Source organism: Molossus molossus, unplaced genomic scaffold (assembly GCF_014108415.1).
Source record: "Molossus molossus isolate mMolMol1 unplaced genomic scaffold, mMolMol1.p scaffold_m16_p_21, whole genome shotgun sequence".
Lineage (NCBI taxonomy): Eukaryota > Metazoa > Chordata > Mammalia > Chiroptera > Molossidae > Molossus > Molossus molossus.
In genome coordinates, this window is record NW_023425357.1 from 15,862,358 (window position 1) to 15,883,797 (window position 21,440).

Here is a 21,440-nt window from a genome sequence, read left to right on the forward strand (position 1 = left end):
CGCGCGCACACATGCACATGCACACACACGCACACTCACACGCACATGCCTCGGGCCCATCTCAGCGAGCTTCTAAGCTGGGCTAAGAGGTGCCAGTGATTTTGTTTTGCTCCCTGGAAATTGGGCTCAGGTGGGGCCAAAGGTCACCTAGCCTGAGTGTTGAGCCCACTGACCCCTGACTCCAGTGTTCTCGGAGCCCTGGTCAGCAAGCACCACAGGACTGTTTGGGGGACATTTCAGTGTGTGTATGTGTTGTCCACTCTGACCGTGAAGTCCCCCAGGAATGCGTGCACATACACACACACACAAACCCAGATAAACAGGCAAAAGAGCATACAAATACATGCATGTATATACATACAAACACAGAGGCAGACACACACAGAATAACACATTCACGGAGAAACCCAAAGACACACACACACACAGCCAGCACCTCTTCTATCAGGCACAAAACACCAAGACAAACACATTTGTTTACCCAAACAACACACACACCTGTTCATTCAGGTGGGTACCCGTACAGAGGCACAGCAGAGACCCAGCCACACAACTATCCCCTCTTACAAATGGTCACAAAGATGCACACTCTTACAGAGACATCCTTACAAATAGTGATGCAGAAACACACCAATACACTCGTGCCACACGAATACACTCAAAGACGTAGGCACGCAGCCAGCACTCCTATACAATCTCAGAGATGTGAAAGTCCACAGACTTGTGTACACATGTACACACACACACACACATTTCCGTGAGCACACGGAGAAGCAGAAACTGTCCAGGACACAGCCGGACAACCAGCCTCTCCTACACATAACCACAAAGACAATCACACACCTGTGATCACACCTCATGCACAGGCAAACAAGCACATGGCTGGTCACACAGTCACACACATGATAGGCCTATACGTTTTTGTTTACACATTGACACCATCAAACATGAGTTGATGTATTTAACCCTGAACTTCCCCTTCCCTGAGCTCATGTGGCCTCTAGGGCCTTCTAGAGGACAAGTCAGCTGGCAGACTCATGGGCAGGACAAATTCACAAGGCACTGGTGACAGGAAATCTGGTTGTGTGAACATGAGCCGTCCATATGACCTCACTGTGCCTCAGCTGCCCAGCCTATGAAATGGAAAAAAATCACTGAGGTCATATGTGTAGCCCCAGGCCAGGCCCAGAGGTCTCTGACTGGACATTGTCTTATCATGCACTCCATTTTATTTTATTTATTTATTTTTATTGATACATGTCCCTAGCCTCTAGGGCCTAGCAGGAACTGAACCCGGAACTCTCTGGTCCAACCGCTGAGCCGGTGGCCAGGGCTCACGCACTCCATTTTAAAGATGAGCAAACGTAGGCTGAGCCAAGTGAAGCTAATTCTCCCAGGGTCCCCCTGGTGGTTAAGGGCAGAAACGCCCCCCTTTCAGTCAAAGAGATCAGAAGCAGGCCGTGACCTCAGGCTCAGCAGGGCAGGCACGGGAAGTGTGCGTGCTCACTCTCAGGCCCAGGCATAGCCCTGCCACACACATCCCTGTGTGTCTGAGCCCTCAGCCGCTGCCCCTCCTGGGCCTGCACCCAGGTTATGATCACCAGCAGTCCCTGGTTATGATCACCCTGATGTTGATGCAGCACTGGAGAGGGGTGATGGGAAACAAGGGGCTGAGCCAGGAGGGGGGTGCCTGGCCAGCTCCAGCCAATCCTTGGCTTCCTCCCCTCACAGGACCAACAATTAGAGTGGATCAGCCACTTTCTAGCTGTGTGATGTTGGGCAAATGACTTAACTGCTCTCCATCCTCCATCGTCTTACTGAATGTTCTGCACACCTGGGGTTTGACAGAGGAGAAAAGTGAGGATCACACAGGCTGAATGATGTATCTGCCTAAATCCACATAGAATTGGACTTGGAGCCCAGATACGCATGGTCCTGCCTGAGCTTTTATTTTTATTTATTTTTTATTTTATTTTTTGTGTGTGTGGTACGTGCCTCTAGCGGGAACCAAACCCAGGAATCTCTGGTCCGTAGGTCGATGCTCAACTGCTGAGCCAAACTGGCCAGGGCCTGCCTGAGCTTTTAGCCCTTTGCTCCCCAAGGTTTCTGGACGAGTGCAACGGGGGTGCGGGGGCAAGGCTGAAGGGTTTACTCAATGGCAGGGGCGAGTGGTGAGGTTTAGCTCTGCCCAGTGCCATGAAATGAATCATTTAAATGCCTCGTGCCTCAGTTTCCCCATCTGTAAAGTGGGAATTAGTACTATTACCCACCTCACGGGGTTTTTGTGACAACTGAGCCAATTTACGTAGATCTTGGCACACAGTAAGTGCTCAGTAAATATTATCATTATTTTTTTGGATTTGGTAACAAGTGCCATTTATTTTTTTTTTATTATTATTTTTTTAATTCTCACCCAAGGACATTTTTGTATTCATCTTCAGATAGAGAGGGAGAGAGAGAGGGAGGAAAAGAGAAGATATCGATGTGAGAGAGACACATCAACTGGCTGCCACCCACACGACCCCAACCGGGGCCAGGGCCAAACTGCAACTGAGGTACGTGCCCTTAGCGGGAACAGGACCTGGGACTCTGTGGTCTATGGGCCAAGGCTCTAACCACTGAGCAAAACCAGCTAGGGATATTTTTCTTATTTAATGGACAGAATCTATCCAAACTGCTAAAAGCTTAGTACAAAAAACCACCACTATCCATGAGTTCTGATCTCCAGGAAAGAATGAAAAATCATGTGGAGAGGCCTGGAGCTGGCACCTGGGCCCCAGTCCCGCCTCTGCCTTTTCTGTGCAATCTAGACCTCAAGTTACCTGACTTCTCTGCCCAGTCTGTCCCTCTGTAAAGTCGCCATACAGTAGTCACAACCTCAGTAGGCTGTGAAGAGCTCAGAGGAGCTAATAGATCAGCCTTCAGGATGGGGCCTGGTGCAGAGCCAACGCTGAAGAAAGGGGTGGTATAATCATCATTTTTTGGGGGGTTGACTCCCTACCCCCAGTGGGAGGTGGTCACTCAAGGGGTTAATTTTGAGCAGGCAAGGGAGGAGCATTTGGGGCAGGATAGAGCCCTGCCAAGTGTGGCCGCCAGAGGGAGCAGCTGGACCTGAGCTGGCCCCTCCAAGCCTGTTGACAGCATCACTGCAGCCTTCTGCAGCCTGGGGAGGGGGCTGTCTGGGAGTGACTAGGGTGACTCCGGCCCCCAGTAGTCTCTCCTCCCAGCCCCTTCCTGCATGCAGAGTCATCTGGTCCCACCCTGGTGACATCCTCCGCATACTCCCTGAGTGGGGAATCTGGGCAGGGGGCTGCCTGGGAGTGGTCAGGGAGGCTCCCGCCCTGGGTGGCCCCTCCCCTCCCATGGAGCCATCCAGTCCCTTCCCCAGAGCTGCTCTTCCTATGGCCCCTGACCTCTCCTCCTCGCTCTTACCCGGCTTTCGGGGCACACCCGGTGCCCACTGAGTCCCTTTCCAAAACCTCCAGGGAGAAGGGGTGTGGGAGGAGGGAAGAAACATACAGGGAGCTGGAAAGGGGGGTTGGGAGACAAGAAATAAAGACAGAGGGACACACACACACACCACAGAAAGAAAGGCCAATAGACAGAGACAGACAGAGAAACAGACAGAAAAAAAGACAGACAGAAAGAGAGACAGAGATAGAGTGAGAAACAGACTAACTCACTGAATCAGAAATCCAAAAAGAGACAGAAAGAAAGACAGGGAAAGAGAAATAAACAGAAAATTGGACTCCAAAGAGATACAGGGAGAAAGACAGACCGAGCGAGAAGAGAGGGGAGCCAGGAGCCAGGGCACAGGGCGCCAGCTGGCGGAATGGAGGGCGGCCGGGCGTGGGGGATGTAGTGGCCGAAGCCTGGGCAGAGCAGGGTGGGCAGACAGGAGCGGGGGCCTCAGCAGGGGTGAGAGGGCATGGGAGGGGCAGGCGTTTTCCTGCTGCTGCTTCTGGCTGAGGTGGGGGCTGGGGTGGCCTGGAGACCCCCAAAGGGAAAATGTCCTCTGAGCTGCTCCTGCTCCAAAGACAGTGCCCTGTGTGAAGGCTCCCCGGACCTGCCCGAGAGCTTCTCCCCGAGCCTGCTGTCACTGTAAGTGTCAGGCCCTTTGGGGGCCTGAGGGTGGGGATGGGAGCCCTGGTACCCCAGGGGTTGGAAGCAGGGTGCCAAAGAAACAGGGTCCTGTCAGGATCTTGGGAGCTGGGCAGCAAAGGATGTTGGGATGCCCAAAAGGGGGCTGCTGGGATTTGAAAGGGAGCAGAAGAGACATTCCGAAGGGCAGCAGCAGCATTAGGGGCCTGGAGGGGGGGGCAGCAGGGGGTGGGAGGGCTGCCAGGATCCTTGCCAAGCGAGGTGAGCAAATGCCTGTCTCCCTGTGATGTAGGGGAAACACACCCAGGGCCACGGTGGCATGGCAGGGTCCCCCAGACAGGAGACAGCTCTGGGATGGGACTGCAGCACTGGAGTGGTTTTGTCCTCACCAACAATTGCCCATGTCCCCAGCTCACTCGTTAGGACTGAAGTTACGCAGCTGAAGGCCGGCAGCTTCCTGAGGGTGCCCTCGCTGCACCTGCTGTGAGTGGGGCCAGTCAAGGGAGAGGGTGTTCATGCACACGTGTGGGGCTGTGTGCACACACGTGTGTATGTGTGTGAAAGCATCTGCATCCACGCACATACTTACCTCGCGTGACCGTGCCCCGGTGGGCTGAGGGGGGAGGCCGAGGTTAAAGTGTCAGATAGGGGCAGCGACTCTGGAAAATGTTTCTTTCTCGCCCCTTTGCCAGTCTCTTCACATTCAACTCCTTCTCCGTGATTGAGGACGACGCGTTCGCGGGCCTGTCCCACCTGCAGTACCTGTGAGTGAAGCCGGGGCTGGGGCCAGAATGGGAGAGAGGAAGGAGGGCCCCGCTGTGGCTCCCAGTAGGGGAGGGAGGGGTTTGTTGCCCTGGGGAGGAGGCATCTGAATAAGGGCGAGGGGCCTGGCCTCTTGGGCGGGGTCAGGATTCCTGATCAGCTGTGTAATCTCAGCCTTCTCACCGCACCTCTCTGTGCTTGAACATCCACAAAAGGCCCGGACACCCAAGACTGTTTCTGGCTCTCCCTGGCTTATGGACCCCCAGGGAGGGTGCGAGAGGCCAGCAACAGGAAGTGTTTCAAATCACCAGGAAACGACTCTGGGTTGGGTGGTGGTGGTGGTGATGGGCATGGCAGTATGACAATGCTGGTATTGGTGTCGATGTTGGTGTTAACGAGGATGGCGATGGTGGTGATTCTGTTCTGCTACCCACAAGGAAGAAGTGGCCTTAATGAGGAGGATGGAATGGGGATGATGTTGGTAACAATGGTGGACACAACCCAGCAGGTGTGGCTCAGTGGTTGAGTGTCGACCCATGCACCAAGAGGTCGCCGGTTCGATTCTCGGTCAAGACACACGCCCAGATTTTGAACCAAAAAATGGCGGACCCAACGGTGATGTTGCTGTCGGTGATACTGGTGATGAACGCTGAGGGTTCGTGGCAGTGATAATTATCAGTGTAGTAGGCACTGGTGATTCCAGTACTAGTATTGCTGTTGGTGTGGGTGATGACTGTGAGTAGGATGGTGGTGTTGGTGTTGGTGTTGAAAATGTTGTTGGTACTGAGTTTGATGGTGATGGTGGAAGTGTTAGTATGTCTGAAAATTGTGGCAGGGGTGGTGCTCGGGGTGGGTGAGGAGCCGAGCGTTGGGGATAACAGTGGTGTAATTGGTGTTGGCAATATGGGTGCCAGTGCTGATGTGTGTGATCATGGGGGCAGGGTCGGTGATGAGGGCGGCAGTCATTTTGGTGCTGATCACAAAGGCTGTGTTGGTGGTGATGCTGATTAGTGTTGCTGGTGTCAGGGTTGGTGATGATGGTGTTGTTGACGAGAGGGGTAGGTGGTGATGTTGGTGTTGGTGGTGAGGGTGGTGTTGGTGATGAGGGTGGTGTTGGTGATGAGGGTGGCAGTGTTGGTGACAATGGCAGTTACTAGTACTGGGGTTGATGACAATCGTAGAGGCGTGGGTATTGGTCATCCTGGGTAGTGGTGGCGGTATTAGTGGTGCTCTTGGCTGGTGCTGGTGATCAGAGTGGCAGTGGGGGTGATGGTGGTGGTAGTGTCCGCTGAGGCTGGCAATGGCCATGGAGGCAGGTTCCTGGCTCCCAGGTTTGTAGGCTGGGACCTTGGTGAGACGGGGCTTTTGAGGAGGTTTATCCTGGGATTATGCCAAGTGTTGGGGGAGAATTCAGCACATTCCAGTGGCATATGGCTTCCATGGGGTGAGTTCCCCTAAAATATGGGGCCATAGCAAAAACCAGAGGGTCTCCCCGCACCCCTGCTTTCCTCCACAGCTTCATCGAGGACAACGAAATTGGCTCCATCTCTAAGAATGCTCTCAGAGGACTTCGCTCGCTCACACACCTGTAGGCACCCCCCCGCCCCAGCTCGCCCTGGCGGGCCCCCACACCCCACTGCCCCGAGACGTGGGCTGTTTGGTAGCTGCTGATGGCCCCTCCGCCTTCTCTCCTTCCACCAGGAGCCTGGCCAATAACCATCTGGAGACCCTCCCCAGATTCCTGTTCCGAGGACTGGAGACCCTGACTCATGTGTGAGGCTCAAGGGGGCTGGGTGGGGAGGGTGGGAGTGTCTGAGGAGGGCACAGGTGGGCACAACGAGTACCACTGCAACGATGAGGATTTTTCGCCCCACCTGTGGGGCTCCATCCTGGACTCTGACCTGGGAAGGGGTGGGGAGCGTGGCCTCCAGAGGGTGGAAGCCAGGTCGCAGCCCCTCCCCGGCCTCTTGCCCCAGGGACCTCCGAGGGAACCCGTTCCAGTGTGACTGCCGTGTCCTCTGGCTGCTTCAGTGGATGCCCAGCGTGAACGCCAGCGTGGGGACCGGAGCCTGCGCCGGCCCCACTGTCCTGGCCCACGTGCAGCTCCGCCACCTCGACCCCAAGACGTTCAAGTGCAGAGCCATAGGTGGGGGCTTTCCCTGTGGGGCGGGAGGGGCAGCAGGGGTCCCCAGGGGCCAGCGGCCAGGGCTGAGGGGTTCACCTCACTTCATACTCCCTGCCTGCTCCTGGCTGTGAGACTTTGAGCGAGCAGCATGGCCTGCCTGAGCCTCAGCGCCCTCATCTGTGAAATGGAGGTAATAAACAGTGACCTGGGACTGGTGTGAGAATACAGTGACCCGTCCACACCTGTACTGGGCATAGAGCCTGGAACGGGAGGCCCTTATAAATGTTCATTCTTGTTGTTACTGTTATTCATAGAAACATGGCCGTTTCTAAAATGCTTCCTAGGATCATTCTGCTCTTCCATATACATTTTGGTACCGTCCTGGGTACTGGGCAGTGCAGAGAGCGCGGCGGTGAGGAAGACAACCCTGGGTGTCGCCCTCACGGAGCCCACAGTCCAGGGGAAAGCAGAGAATGACCGCCCAGAGTGACCAGGGCCGGGCTGGGGGAAGCAGAGTGGCCAGGGCTGGGAGCTGAGGAGCTCGCGGGGCTGTGGCGGCCCAGAGCCAAAGCGAGGGCCAGGTGCTCCCAAAGGAGTGGACGTTTGAAGGCTAGTAATATAATAACTATTATTACCTTCATCATCATCATCTCAATGTGACATGTTTTAGGTCTGGGGGACTCCTAGAACAAGAGAATTTAACTTAAGCGTCATTTTTTATTCAGTTATTCAACAAAGGCTCACAGAGGTGACTCTGTGCCCGGCCCTGTACGAAGCCTTCAGCACACTGTGGTCACCGAGATAGCCCTGGGGCCTAGCCTCACAGTCCTGGGGGAGTGGCTAGGGAGACAGACATTAAGTTAAACACTGCACAAATAAATGTATGAAATTGTGATATACATAGGGAGTGATGAGGAAAATTAAGGGGGACAGACCCACCTTACATGAGGCATCTAAGAAGGCTTTTCTGAAAAGATGGCATTAGCTCTGGAGGAAGCGAAGTGAGGTACAGAGGGAAGAGCATTGCAGAGAGAGGGGACTGCATGTGCAATGGCCCTGGGGCAGCATAGAGCTTGTCCTGCTTGGGGATCAAAGGAAGGCAGGCCTGGCTTGGGAGAGTGAGTGAAGGGGGGACACAGATGAGGTCAGAGGTGCAGGGGCCTCCCTGGGCAGGACACCAAAGCAACAGAGAGGAGAGTGGATTTCACCCCGAGGGCTGTGGGAAGCCACGGTGGGTTGTGAGCAGGGGGTGATCTTTAGATGGATATTTTAAAAGGTCCCTCTTTGCGTGGGCATCCTGGGTAGTTTGGGACATTGCTTCAACCCTGGCACCTAGAAGGAGGGCCTGGCCTGTAGAGTGAAGTAGTATGACCTGGAGTCAACCATTAGCTCCACCACCACTGTGCTGGGCAACCTGGGTACATTGTTACCATAAAAGCTAAGTTGTATCAAAGAGTGTCAAAATACCATGAGTTAAAGGAGACAGTATCTGAGCTGTGCACTCCAGGCAGCCCCTGGACACTGTCCTGGTTTTCATGGTTGACACCGACTTGTAGCATGTCCATCTGCCACTTCTTGGGGAGAAGGGGGAGGAGACCAAGTCCAGGGCGAGCCACCTCGTCCACTCGAGGCATTACAGCTACCACTCTGCTCCTGTTCCGTGGGGAGGTTGGTCTGGACAGCGCCACACCAAACCTTGGGCAGGGGTGCAAGGGGAATGCTGAGATAACATGGCCTCTAGCTGGGCAGCTTCGTGCCTGGTTCCAATCCTATTCCATGGAAGATGGAAGGATGGGTTTGCTGGGCAACTGGCTGCCTGTGTCCCTTAGCAGTACCTTCCTCGTCTGCAAAGTGGATATAATAATGGAAGGTACCTCATAGGGATTTGGTGAAGCTAAGTGAGTTCATAACCATGCTGCTTCTAAGCAATTAATTGGATAAGCCCACGAAGCTTAGACAATAAAGTATTGCCATGTTGTTTTGAATTAGTACAGCGACAGATAAAAAAAAGATTCCGTCTATGTTCCTATGAGATGAATAGCACAGGGGTCGTCATTTCACAGATGCGCAAACCCAGGCTCAGCGATGAGGACCCTTGGTTGTCTCCAGGGCCTGCCTGACTCTCTCCTGCCACCCCCAGAGCTGTCCTGGTTCCAGACGGTTGCGGAGTCGGCGCTGGGCGTGGAACCTTTCTCCTACCAGGGGGAGCCCCACATCGTCCTGGCACAGCCCTTTGCTGGCCGCTGCCTGATCCTCTCCTGGGACTATGGCCTGCAGCGCTTCCGGCTTGAGGAAGAGCTGTCCGGTGAGCCCCCTCCCACCTTCCTTCCTGCCGCGGGCACCTGCCCTGCCCAGCGGGCCTGACCTGCCCCCTGCTCCCTGCCTCACCCACAGCGCCCTCCGTGGTGTCCTGCAAGCCGCTGGTGCTTGGCCTGCGCCTCTTCGTGCTGGCCGCCCGCCTGTGGGGGGGCTCGCAGCTGTGGGCCCGGCCCCGCCCCGGCCTGCGCCTGGCCCCCACGCAGGCCCTGGCCCCCAAGCGGCTGCTGCGGCCCAACGACGCCGAGCTCCTGTGGCTAGACGGGCAGCCCTGCTTCGTGGTGGCCGATGCCTCCAAGGCAGGCAGCACCACACTGCTGTGCCGCGACGGGCCTGGCTTTTACCCTCGCCAGAGCCTCCACGCCTGGCACCGGGACACAGATGCCGAGGCCTTGGAGCTGGACGGGCGGCCTCATCTGCTGTTGGCCTCAGCCTCACAGCGGCCTGTGCTCTTCCACTGGTCCGGGGGCCGCTTTGAGAGGCGCACTGACATCCCTGAGGCCGAGGATGTCTATGCCACACGCCACTTCCAGGCCAGTGGGGATGTGTTCCTGTGCCTGACACGCTACATCGGGGACTCCCTGGTAAGCCTGGGCCCGACCAGGTAGGGGTGGCAGCAGAGGCCACAAGCCACCATGACCTGCAGCTGACACCTACTCAGGGTTGTCTGTTCAGCATGGACCGCTCAATATGGGCCGGACCCCACTTTGCACACTGGCCTCTAAACTCTGACCTCAGCCCTGGCTGTTTTGGCTCAGCAATTGGAGCGTCAGCCTGCAGACCAGAGAGTCCCGGGTTTGGTTCCCACTAAGGGCACGTACCTCGTTGGCAGTTTGTCCCCGGCCCTGATTGGGGTCGTGTGGGTGGCAACCACTCATGTGTCTCTCTCACATTGATGTTTCTCTTCCTCTTCCCCCCCACTCTCCCTCCCACTCTATCTGAAGATAAATGTAAAAATGTCCTTGGGTGAGGATTAAAAAAAAAAATTTAAACTCTGACTTCACAGGCTGATTTTCAAACTCCAACCCCACCTAAAGTCTGATCCCTGAACTCTGACCCCACCCCAACACTGACTTCAAGACTGTGACCCCTTAAGGATTGCTAACCCTAAACTACTCCCCATTCTCTAACATAGACACTGGCACCGAGATTCTCATTGTAACCCCAAACTCTGGCTCCATAACTCTGATTCACCCCACTTTAACCACAACATCACACTCTGAGTCCCCAAGGCTGATGTTCACATCCTCCAGCACTCTCTTTTTAGGGGGAGAGTCTAAGCCTAGAGGCACTGATCTGACTCAGGTGTTCATAGTAGCTCTATGGGGAGCAGATTGGGCACAGGGACAAGAGTAGGGTGACCAGGGAAGAGGTGACTGTAGCTGGGGTGGAGGGTGGCCAGGGGAGATCGGAGCAATCAATCCCCCAGGAGGTAACACGGACAGATCCCATTACTGATGGATTCTGTGTAGGGTGTGTGGGAAAGGGAGGACCAAGAATGTGGCCTGAGCAGCCGGGTGGTGATGTTTATGAAGATAAGAAAGCTATGGGAGTTGGAGGACCTACAGGCCTCTGTTTACAACCTATTCCAAGTCCTCAAAGCCTAAGGACTACCAATGGGCCTGGGCCTCCCGGATCCCAGGTCCTAACCAGCCGCCACACTTCACAGGTCATGCGCTGGGACGGCTCCATGTTTCGCCTGCTGCAGCAACTGCCCTCACGTGGTGCCCACGTCTTCCAGCCGCTGCTCATAGCCAGGGACCAGCTGGCTATCCTGGGCAGTGACTTCGCCTTCAGCCAGGTCTTGCGCCTTGAGCCTGACAAGGGGCTCCTGGAACCATTGCAGGAGCTGGGGCCCCCAGCGTTGGTGGCCCCCCGGGCCTTCGCCCACATCACCACGGCTGGCAGACGCTTCCTCTTCGCTGCTTGCTTCAAGGGCCCCACACAGATCTACCAGCTTCACGAGTTAGACCTCAGTGCCTGACACTGACGGAACCCCGGACATGGCTGGTGAGGGGACTGGCATGGGGAGACTTAGGCCTCTGGACACCCCCTTGACTGACCTCTTGGCTCCACTTGGGGTTATGGCTGGTCCTGTGAGATACTGGCCACAGGCCAAGTTCAAGACAAAAGCTGCCCTTCCAGTCTTACTCAACATCTTGGCTGGGGGGCAAAATGCACCCCACCGACGTGGGAGCTCAGGCTGGGGCACAGAACCGGAATCCAGAAGTCGTGTGGGGGTAATGTGCAGAACTCCGTGAGGTCCGGAAGCACCCCCCTCCCCTCAACCCACCCCTACTCCTCGGGCTCCCTGGGAAAATACCCAGGAGCAGATAGCTTTCAATTTGGCCAATCGCTTTTAGTGCACGCCCCTATTACGTCATCAGTCGCTGGGCAGGTTTTCCTGCTGGGCTTCTAACTTCTGCTGCTGTTTGTGCGCATGCCTGCTGCCAAGGCGAAGCCCAGCGTGCTGTTGTTCTTGCTCGCGAGAGGGAAATGGGCGGGAAAGCGAGAGTTTGGGCGGGTAGCCTCGGACACCCCTTTCCGGTGAGTGACGGGTGAAGGCAGAAGCTGTATGAGCTCAATAAATGTGCTGTGCACCCGCCCCACTCGTTGTTGTGGGATCATTGGGAGAGGGTGTCTCCTGAGGGACCTGGATGGGGGCAGTGCCCCAGGAGGAGGGGGACCCAGGGCTTCCCCTGGTTGGCTTCCGGAGTCGTCTAAGGAGTGTGGGTTCACGATTATGGGGGGCTCATGGAATGTTCAAGGGATATAGGGGCACAGGTTAACTCTGGGTCTCTTCTTGGGGGGGCTTTCTTCTTGGGTGTTTTGAAGGTTTTTAGGCATGTTAGGGGTGGCTCTTGGGGACATTTGAATATCTTATTTGGTTTGGAGGAGTCTCAAGGGAGTTTGAGGCCCATTGGAGGTTCTAGAACCATACCCATAATGTATTATTAGGATTATTGTGGGCAATTTTTTTTTCTTTATTGAGAGAAGTTTAGAGAGAGAGGGAGGGAGAGAGAGAAACATTGATTGGCCACTTCCCCCCGCATGCCCCCCACTGGGGTTGGACCCACAACCTGGGCATGTGCCCTGACCAGAATCGAGCTGGCGACCTCTTGGTGCACGGGTAGACGCTCAACCACTGAGCCACGCCTGCTGGGCTCATGGGCAATTCTTTAAAGGGCTCACATGGACATTTGGGAATAAGGAAGGGTCTTCTGTAACGAAGTGGGGTCTGAGCGGTGCGCGGAAGGATCATAGGGGTCTTATTACTACAACCATAAGCTCTCTGGGTTTTCATGCCATGGTGGGATGATCCCGGTGTCCACCTGAGTGTTACAGCATTTCATCTGGTTACAGCTCCCTTTCACTGCCTCAAAAATGTCCCCCATTTGAATACTAGAAAAATTTAAATTGCAATGTGGCCCCCATGGCCGTCGAGGCAGAGGACAGACCCCATGCCGCTCACCAGATCATGAGGGCACCGGCCTTTGGGCTTTTCCCAGCAGAGATTCAGCTGCCGGTTTTTGTGGCAGCTTCCAGTGCATGTCCGCTTCCTCCTGGCCCCACAAATCCTACCCCAAAGCACACATAGGGAGTCTCAGGACTGCTTGGGCAGGAGGCAAGATCATTTTAGATAAAAAAATTGAACAAAGAGACCTCTCCAGTGAGAAGTGAGATGAAGTCGGGCAAGGTGGTCTGAGGGGAGGAGGGAGAAGTCCATCCTGGAATTTGGTTCCTGTGCAGAACCAGGACTTGGGGAAAGAGAGAGGCCCTCCGTTGATCCATCCTCAGCAGGTATGGGCAGAGCCTGGGAGAGGTGATAGGGTCAGCTTGTGAGAATGGATGGAGGTTTTCTCCCCAGGGCACAGGCACACACACCTTACATCCCATGTACCTCTCAGCCCCATCTGTCCCCGCCTTACCTGGAGTGACGAGAGGTGGGGAGTCCCCAGGCCGGTGGCTGGGAAAAGAAAAGTGGTGAGATCTGTATCTGCTCGTTTGTCCTCTCCCTCAAGACTAGAAGATTCTCCGCTTTCCCTAACCTAGCTTCCTGGCTGTCTTTCCCTTGTAGAGTTGTACCACCCCAGGGTCCAAAGCATTTCAAGATTTGGGGCCCTCTGCGCATGTTCAGCTCTGAAGAATAAACCTAGGACATCTTCATGGCGGGCATTCTCCAGGGCAGGGCCTGGAGACCTGGCCTCTTTCGGCAAGATTTAACTTTCACCCCTGCAGGGTGTCTGTCCAGCACGAGATAGGCACACACCGGGAACCCATCTCACCTGGACTTCTGGCTGAACTTGCATTTGCATTTCCCACCTGTTGGGGAGAGGGGACCGGTCAGGAGAGGGGACCCACAGCCCTGCCCTGCCCACCGCCCGCCAGCCCCCCCACTCACTCATGAGGACGATAATGCCCATGGCGCACAGGATGCCTGCGCAGATGAGCCCGCCGACCCGGAGGCTGTGCCAGTCTAGGAGAAACCCAGAGGGAGCCACCGGTGTCAGCCGGCGCCCTCCTCATCCAAGCCCCCACTCACTTAACAAAGACGTATTGGGCACCTGCGATGTGGGGGCGCTGGGGATACGGCAGCGCAGAAAACACACCCCGCCCCTCCTTTGCTCACATGTAGTTCACACGCAAGCAAGGAACCAGAGATGTGATGTCGGGTTGAGTGGAGAGAAGTGGTCTGAAGACAAGTGAGCAGAGCCGGGGAGCAGAAAACCAGAGGGCAGCTCTTTCGGGGACAGTGGCCAGGGGAGGCCTCTCTGAGGGACCCCACTTGAGCAGAGGTGGGGGAGGTTAGGAAGGGAGCCGCGGGGCTGGTGGGAAAAAGTGTTCCAGGCACAGGGATCAGAAGGCACAAAGGCCCGGAGGCTGGGAGTGTGTCTGCTGAGTCTGAGCAGCAGCAGAGGCCGCTGTGGCCTGAGCAGGAGCCCTGGGGGGGGGGGGGCAGAGGGAGGACAGGGAGCAGATCGTGTGGAATCCGAGGCCACGGGAGGATTTGGATCAAATAGCTCAGCTCCTCGAGGAGTTTGCTCCTGGGCCCTTCTCCCAGAGGACTTGATCCGAACCATGACACTGGCTTCTTAGGAACTGTCCCTCCTTGTAAGCTGCGCCAGCTGGAAAGGCATGCACCTTCCCGAGGACCAGGCTAGCATGTCTTGTTCCTGTGTTTGTTTACTGGTCAATGTCCCAGTCCAGTCCTATTCTTGCCCCCTTTTCACCCACATCAGGCCCTCACCCAACCCCGCGTGGGGCTCTTGGCACAAACTAGGAGGAGGGATGGGGGAGGAGGAGTGAGGGGAGGGGCACCAGCTCTTACCATAGTAAAAAGGACTGTTTTTATCTGAAAGGAAAGAAAAAGAACATGAATCCGGGACCATAGCGGGGATGCAGGGGGGGGGGGGGTCCCGGGGGGAATTTGGGGCTGGGGTTGGTAGAAGAGTAGGCTCAGACTCACCTTCGGGGTCGTTGGCGCCCAGGGCAGGCAGACCTGGTGGGAGAAGCGGAGAGGGAGCGGCGTGGGGCCTGCAGCCAGGGCCTTGGCCTCAGGGGTAGGGTCCCTGAAGGACAGTCCCCGCCCCCGAGGGCTCAGGGGTCCAGCCCCAAACTAGCACGTCCCAGCTCAGAGATGTGGACCCTCCACTCAGCCCCACACCTGCGAGCCACGCCAACATTTTGCTTCCTGAAATAGGTTTTCATCTGGGTGGCTTTTGGCCACCCTCTGGCCTGGTGTTTCCAGACACCTGGCTGACCCACGACTCCTCCAGAAACGGAGCCACGATCTTGTCCGCACGACAGGTGGCATCAGTTCCCGGTCATTCTCAGCTCACTGCCTGTTCTGCCACGTCCCACCCCCTTTATTTTATTTGCTTATTTATTTTAATCCTTTTTTTTTTCATTTATTTTTAGACAGAGTGGGAGAGAAGGAGGAGAGAGAGAGAGAGAGAGAGAGAGAAACATTGATGTGAGAGAGACACCGATTGGCTGCCTCCCGCACGACCTGGACCAGGGCCGGGGACAAACCACAACCAAGGTACATGCTCTTGACTGGAATCGAACCTGCGACTCATTGGTCCGTGGGCCGATGCTCTAACCGCTGAGCCAAACCAGCCAGGGCTCACCACTCCCCTTTAAAGCAACTTACTACTTGCTTAATACACTTCATTTTAAAAAGCCTCTTTCGCCCGGCCAGTGTGGCTCAGTGGTTGAGTGTCGACCCATGCACCAAGAGGTCACCGGTTCGATCCCCAGTCAGGGCACATGCCCAGGTTGTGGGCCAAATCCCCAGTGGGGGGCATGCAGGAGGCGGCCAATTGATGTTCTCTTTCATTGATGTTTCTATCTCTCTCTCTCTTCCTCTCTCTAATATCAATAAAGGAAAAAGATTTTTTTTTAAATGCATCTTTCTATCACTACCCCCAGGGAAGACCAGTTTTGCCTATGCAACAGATAAAAGCAAATACAACAAAAGCAAAGGCCCAGGATTAAATTCTGGCCGGAAGCAGCGGGCTGCCTGTGCTTGGGGCCCAGGCTCTGTTCTTTCTGTTAAAAGGAGATGAGCAATTTTAAATTATATTTAAAGTACAAACACGTAGTGCTTAGTCTGTACAGGCACTGTGTCAACTGCTTTTTAAATACCGACTCTTTCAGCCCGGCCAGTGTGGCTCAGTGGTTGAGCATCGACCCGTGCACCAAGAGGTCGCTGGTTCAATTCCCAGTCAGGGCACATGCCCAGGTTGTGGGCCAAATCCCCAGTGGGGGGCGTGCAGGAGGCGGCCAATCCATGTTCTCTCTCATTGATGTTTCTCTCTCTCCCTCTCCCTTCCTCTCTCTCTAAAATTAATAAAGAGAATCAAAATTAAAAACAACAAATACCAACTCTTTTCAACCTTATAATGACTCTGCGTGAGTGCTATTATTGTCCTCATTTTACAGCTAGGGAAACTGAGGCCCAGTTGGTGACTCGGTACATAACCTCTCAGCTCCCAGTACCCCGGTAATAAAGTGCTAGGGCGGCGGGAGCACGCGGCGGAGCCGGTTCCGTGGTCAGCAGTGAGCCGCGGAGACTCCCAGCTGCTGGAGCTGTGGTTCCCAGAGGTCCTGTCTTTGTGTTCTCTTGAAACCACCAGCGACACTCCTCCCCTCAAGGAGATGCTGTCCTGGCAGAAACCACCCACAGGGGACACCTCGAGGCTTGCCTGCCACTCAGCAGAGGGGTTCGGGGGAAAAGCATTTCAGGGCTCGGCACTCACCTGCCAGAAAGATGAGCAGACTCAGGACGGCTTGTTGCATGATGGAGGCCGGCCTGGGGGTATGGGCAGGGCCCGGTGTTAGCAGGGCTGTAGGGATGCCACCAGGGCCTCTGCTTCCCAACCCCCTCCCCCTCCACGCCCCACCCAGGGTTCACGCTCGCCCCAGGGCAGGAGGGCTGGCACTGAAGATTCAGAGACCAGCGCAGTGGGGTTAGGTGAGAACTCAGAGCTGCAATGAAAACTCAGAGGATATGTACTTAAGGCTTGAAGTGAATCTCCTTGGCAACCAAATGAGGGAGGAGCTGCCTGCAGTTAACCCCATTTTACAAACTGGGAAACTGAGGCTCTGAGGGGTGCCAGAAGTGGGATTTAACCGGGCCTGGCTTTGCAGCGCCGTCCCTGACTCTCAGGGCCTGGGGTGTTTGGGGAAATGGAGTGTTAAAAGCCAAGTGGCAGGAGGCCCTGGTTCCAGGAGTGTCTCCCATAAGCAGCTTGGAGCCTGCCCGCCTTGCCCAGACTTTGTAGGCCTCAGGCTGCTCAGAGCAGGGTGTGGGGGAGAGGGCACCGGGCTGGTGGGGGAGGGGCAGACTTGGGAGAAGAATTGGCCTGGCTGCAGCCCCAGCCCCATCTTTTGTGCCACCCTGACCACTGACCACCCCATTTCTCCCCTCCCCCGCCCTCCCCACACTAGCCCCTGGTTCTGCCTGGTAGCCCAGTCCCAGCCCCTGCTCCCACCCCAGCGCCTGCCAAGCTCCTGGCAGCAGGCTCTCCCTCCTTCCCCAGGGAGCCCTGCCCAGCATGAAGAAGACCCTCTGCTCTCCTGGTCTCTGGTCAGTCCATCCCCCACCACCCTCTGCACCTGCCACAAGCACCCCGTCTGTGCAACCCCTGCCCTCTCCCTGCCCCCGCCCCGTGGCCACAAGCACATGTTGTCCTAACCTTGCTAGCAAGACCTTCCCCTTACTCTGACCGACCGGCTGGGCACTGCCAGATGACCCTGCTGGGTGTTCACTCACTTAATCCCCAGCAACCCTGGAGGTCATCTGTTACACACCCCACTTCCTGACGGGAAAACGTACCCTCCCGGCCCTGGTAAACCACCCATTAGCAGTCCCAGCTGTGTCCCCTCCTGTCCACAGAGAGCCCCCCATCCCCTCCATATAACCTCCACCCGGGTTGCTTTCTGTTCCAGGGAGAGGGCCTGTAGTCTGGGGGAACATTACTAAAGTGCTTAGGAACCCACAAAGTTTTAGGGTGATCCAGAGTGGGGTGGTGTGGGCAGGACCACCCAGTGGTTCTGGCTCAGGTCTGTAGAAGGTCTGCTGACATTGAAAGTGGCCTGGTGAGGCTCTGTCACCCCTAAACCAGGGCCAGTAACAAGCGCCGGCTTGGGGCTGGCTGAGCGGCACCCCTGGCAGGCGGGCTCCCGGCTCTGAGCACTTACTCAGGCATAGTCTCCGCAGCCTGATGAAGGCGGCTCTGCGATCAGCCCGCGTTGCTGTCGCAACCCTGTAACCCCTGCGAATTAAGCTGTTAATGCTCTACACTCTGTCACCTGCAACTCAGTCTCAGCTCTTAAGCTTCTTTCCAGGGGACCCTCCAAGTCCCCCGCCCGCTGTGAGGTCTTCATGACTCTCCTCCCCGGGCCTCCCCCAGCAGCCCCAGCTCAGCTGGTCCCCAGCCCTGCACATTGCCAGCCTGGCTCTCCTGGGGCAGGCGGAGGAGCTGGAGCTTGGGGGGAGCTGGAGCCTGGGAGGGGGAGCTGGAGCCTGGGGGGGAGCTGGAGCCTGGGGGGGACCTGGAACCTGGGGGGAGCTGGAGCCTGGAGGTCTGTCCGTTCCCAGGTCAGGCCGTAGTGGGAAGAGGCCCTGAGCGGCCCCTGAGCGGCCTGCAGTTGGTGTGGGCTTGGAGAGGAAGCATTGGCCCACCCTGTCCGCTCCTTCCCAGCCTCAGAGGTCCTGTCTCTGCCCCTGCCCTCTGCCCTCCCCCCTGTTCCTCCATGGTGGTGGCCAGGCCTTTCAGGCATGCAGAATGACTCCCCGTGCCCCTGAAATCTCCTAGCCAACTCCCCATTTTACACCTTTGCAGGAACCAGGAACCGCCTCTCCTTTTTCTAGGTCTACGGACCCCACTCCCTAAACACTCCGAGTCTAGCCAGTCACCCCATCCACCGTGATACCCCAACCACCCATGTGCACTTAGACACCTCCATTCACCCAGGTCCCCAGCCCGCCCTGTCCACCCGGATACCCCCGTACTCCAGCCTCCCGGTCCACTGAATCCCCTCGATCTATCCAGACAACCCAGAGTCACCTGTGGACCTTATCCTCAGCCCCTGAGAGGAGAATAATTGGAGGAGGGTCTCATTAGGGGCTTCCTCTAGTCTCCTGCCCCCGCCCCCAGAGAAAGCTCTCGAAGGGGGAAGGTTCTAGGGTCTATAACAGAGAGCAGTGGAAGAAAGGGGCCCATGTCTCACCTGCGTGACTCCCAGGCTGCGTGGACAGTCCAGGTTCCGCCTGAGTCTCGCCTTTATCTGCAGCTGCCACGCCCTAAGCAAACCTGGGCAAAGCTGGGCAGGTAAAGAGCAAGTCAGACTGCCTGAAGCACAGGGGCTCTCATCCCATTCCTGCTCTTAAAGAGACAGCTCCTGCCACCGCCCCACCCGCGACAGGGGCTCCCTGGGGTCCAAGGGCAGGGCAGCCTCAGGTGAGGTGCAGTGAGGACAGGATGGGCTGGAACTCACCCCCCACCCCCCACATAAGGGGAGAGGGCTTTGTCCAATCTCCTGCCCCTCAGAAAAGGACCTGGAAGGAAGAAAGTCCAGGAAGAAGGTCTTTACCAGCAGAGCTTGGGTCTGGGGGTCTGGGAGTCCGGAGGGAGCACAGGGGTGGGGGATTGGTGGGAGGGCCATACAGTGGTGTAATATCCCAATTATTTTTACTTAGAGTGTATGTTGTGCTTGGAGGAGGGCTTGGTGGCAATTATGGGAGAGCTAATGTCCTCTTCCAGGACACTTGTGCTGACTTGGTTTGAGGGTCAACAGAAGATGCTGATAGGACCAAGGTCCTAAGGTGGGGGTGGGGCTGTTGGGCCTTAGACTCGACCCCTCCCCTGTGGTGCCCATTGGGCCTTAGGAAGACCGGGAACTGGCCCCAGTGCACCAGGCCAGACCTTCCTAGCCCAGGCCCTTCCCAAGGGTGCCGGGAGCCTGGGTCTCCACAGCGGGCCTTGGGGTGGGGGCTGCTTTCCACTCCGGATGAGGCCCAACTGCACTGTGCACGACTCCTTTCCCTCCATCCTCCCTCTCCTGCCCCTCCTCCTCCTCACGGCATTCCTTCCGGCTGGGGTCTGTGCAGGCCCCCACATGGTCCCCGTTGGGGAGCCCCCTCCCCCCAATTCTGCCTTGTTAGACAGGGAGACTTTTGTCTGGGGGCTGGATGGAGAACAAGGCTCCTTTGAGTGGCTGGTGGAGGATTGGGGTCATGGGGAGGGGCAGGGCCAGGGAAGGGGTGGCTCTGTGCTGGCCACCAGCTGGACTCCAGGCAACCCCCCACACCATCACAGGGGTGGGGAGGAGGGCTGAGGAACCGGGCCAGGAGAGGGTGCTGTTGGGAGGGTGCAGTTCAGGGCAGGGAAGAGGGGTTTGGAGGTCACGACTCTGCTGGGGGCAGGGAGAACAGACCCCCACCTTCACCCCCCATTTCTCAGCAGGGAGGGCCAGGGAGGCAGGAATGTTCACCCAGCTACATGCTTTCTTTATGTGCTTCCCTCAGGCAATTCCTCAATCCCAGGCCCTCGACAAGGACAAGGTCTCCCCCCACGCCCATTCAGGAGGGGCCAGTCCCTACATAAGGTGGAGGGGGCACTCCGGGAGGGTGGAGCTCAGTCAAAGCAGGAAATCTGGGGTGGGTGGAGATAAAACAGAGGAAGGGAAGGCCTGAGGGGGACCCCAGTCCAGCTAAGGGGTCTTTGTGTCTGGGCAGATACATCTCTTGCTCAGACAGTTCAAGATCCTAATGTCCCTGGGAAGACCCCTTCGGTGGTCTTGGGAGTGGGGTGGTATCTCCCTCTGCTGGGTAGTCTGGGAACTACAGGCATCTGAGAGAGGGGCTGAGTGCGCTGTGCCCTGTCCTTCACCTCTGCCAGAGTCTGCAAACCCAGGTGCCGAAGGGGCCAGTGCAGCAGGACAGGTGTGAGATGCTAAGGTGGCAACTCGGCAAACAGGAGACCTATTGTCCTGTCTGAAGGACAGCCACCAAAATGACCGGAGCAAGCTCACATGGACAGATGAAGAAGTACTTCCCAGGTAGCTTGCTAAGGGAGAAAAGCAAGATGTATCGAAGTATGCCACCATTTGTTAAGGGGAAAATAATTTATATGCATATTCTTGTATATGAATAAAGTATTGTTTCTTCTGGGGAGGGGGATTGGGAGGCTGCAGGATGGAGTGGAAGAGACACTCACTTATCATATATTCTGAAAATGTACCACCTTGAAAAAACAGTTTAACTTTTTAAAAATAAAAGGGCAGCCTGTACATGTTCCAGCTGATGCTACTCTATTTTCAGTAGGTATCAGAAACCTGAATCTTTATGTGGAATTTCTAATATTAAAAGTTAGATCAGGTGGTTTTTTTTTTAACTATGCAGGTCAAACAGAGCCCCTCTGAGGTTTTAGCCTGGGAAGTCCACCAACTAGAGACTTCTGCCAACTTCATTTCCTGAATCTTTAGTCACAGTGCTTTTGATTTCGGATATCTAGGCGTTATGATGCTTCTACCCAGCTCAGGCCAACCATAGCTTCCTCCCAGGGCCGGACTGGAACGTGCCACATCCAAGAGTGAGTGTGCCAGGGCCGGGGCTTATGGCTGTGAG

The 21,440-nt window shown here is 56.1% G+C and overlaps 2 protein-coding genes across 2 annotated transcripts; one reads left to right on the forward strand and one right to left on the reverse strand.

Moving 5' to 3' along the window:
- Positions 1 to 3,626: 3,626 nt before the first annotated feature.
- LGI4 (leucine rich repeat LGI family member 4) lies at positions 3,627 to 11,291 on the forward strand. Its single transcript, XM_036274672.1, has 9 exons — positions 3,627 to 4,101; positions 4,513 to 4,584; positions 4,794 to 4,865; positions 6,380 to 6,451; positions 6,565 to 6,636; positions 6,840 to 7,009; positions 9,129 to 9,293; positions 9,383 to 9,888; positions 10,974 to 11,291. The coding sequence occupies exons 1-9, from the start codon at positions 3,929 to 3,931 to the stop codon at positions 11,286 to 11,288; spliced, it is 1,617 nt and encodes a 538-aa protein (XP_036130565.1). The 5' UTR covers positions 3,627 to 3,928; the 3' UTR covers positions 11,289 to 11,291.
- A 1,124-nt stretch (positions 11,292 to 12,415) lies between these two features.
- FXYD3 (FXYD domain containing ion transport regulator 3) lies at positions 12,416 to 19,087 on the reverse strand. Its single transcript, XM_036274744.1, has 8 exons — positions 19,043 to 19,087; positions 16,567 to 16,619; positions 14,772 to 14,804; positions 14,634 to 14,657; positions 13,707 to 13,781; positions 13,591 to 13,627; positions 13,234 to 13,271; positions 12,416 to 13,118 (listed from the first exon to the last, which is right to left on the reverse strand). The coding sequence occupies exons 2-8, from the start codon at positions 16,604 to 16,606 to the stop codon at positions 13,099 to 13,101; spliced, it is 267 nt and encodes an 88-aa protein (XP_036130637.1). The 5' UTR covers positions 16,607 to 16,619; positions 19,043 to 19,087; the 3' UTR covers positions 12,416 to 13,098.
- Between the last annotated feature and the right edge of the window lie 2,353 nt (positions 19,088 to 21,440).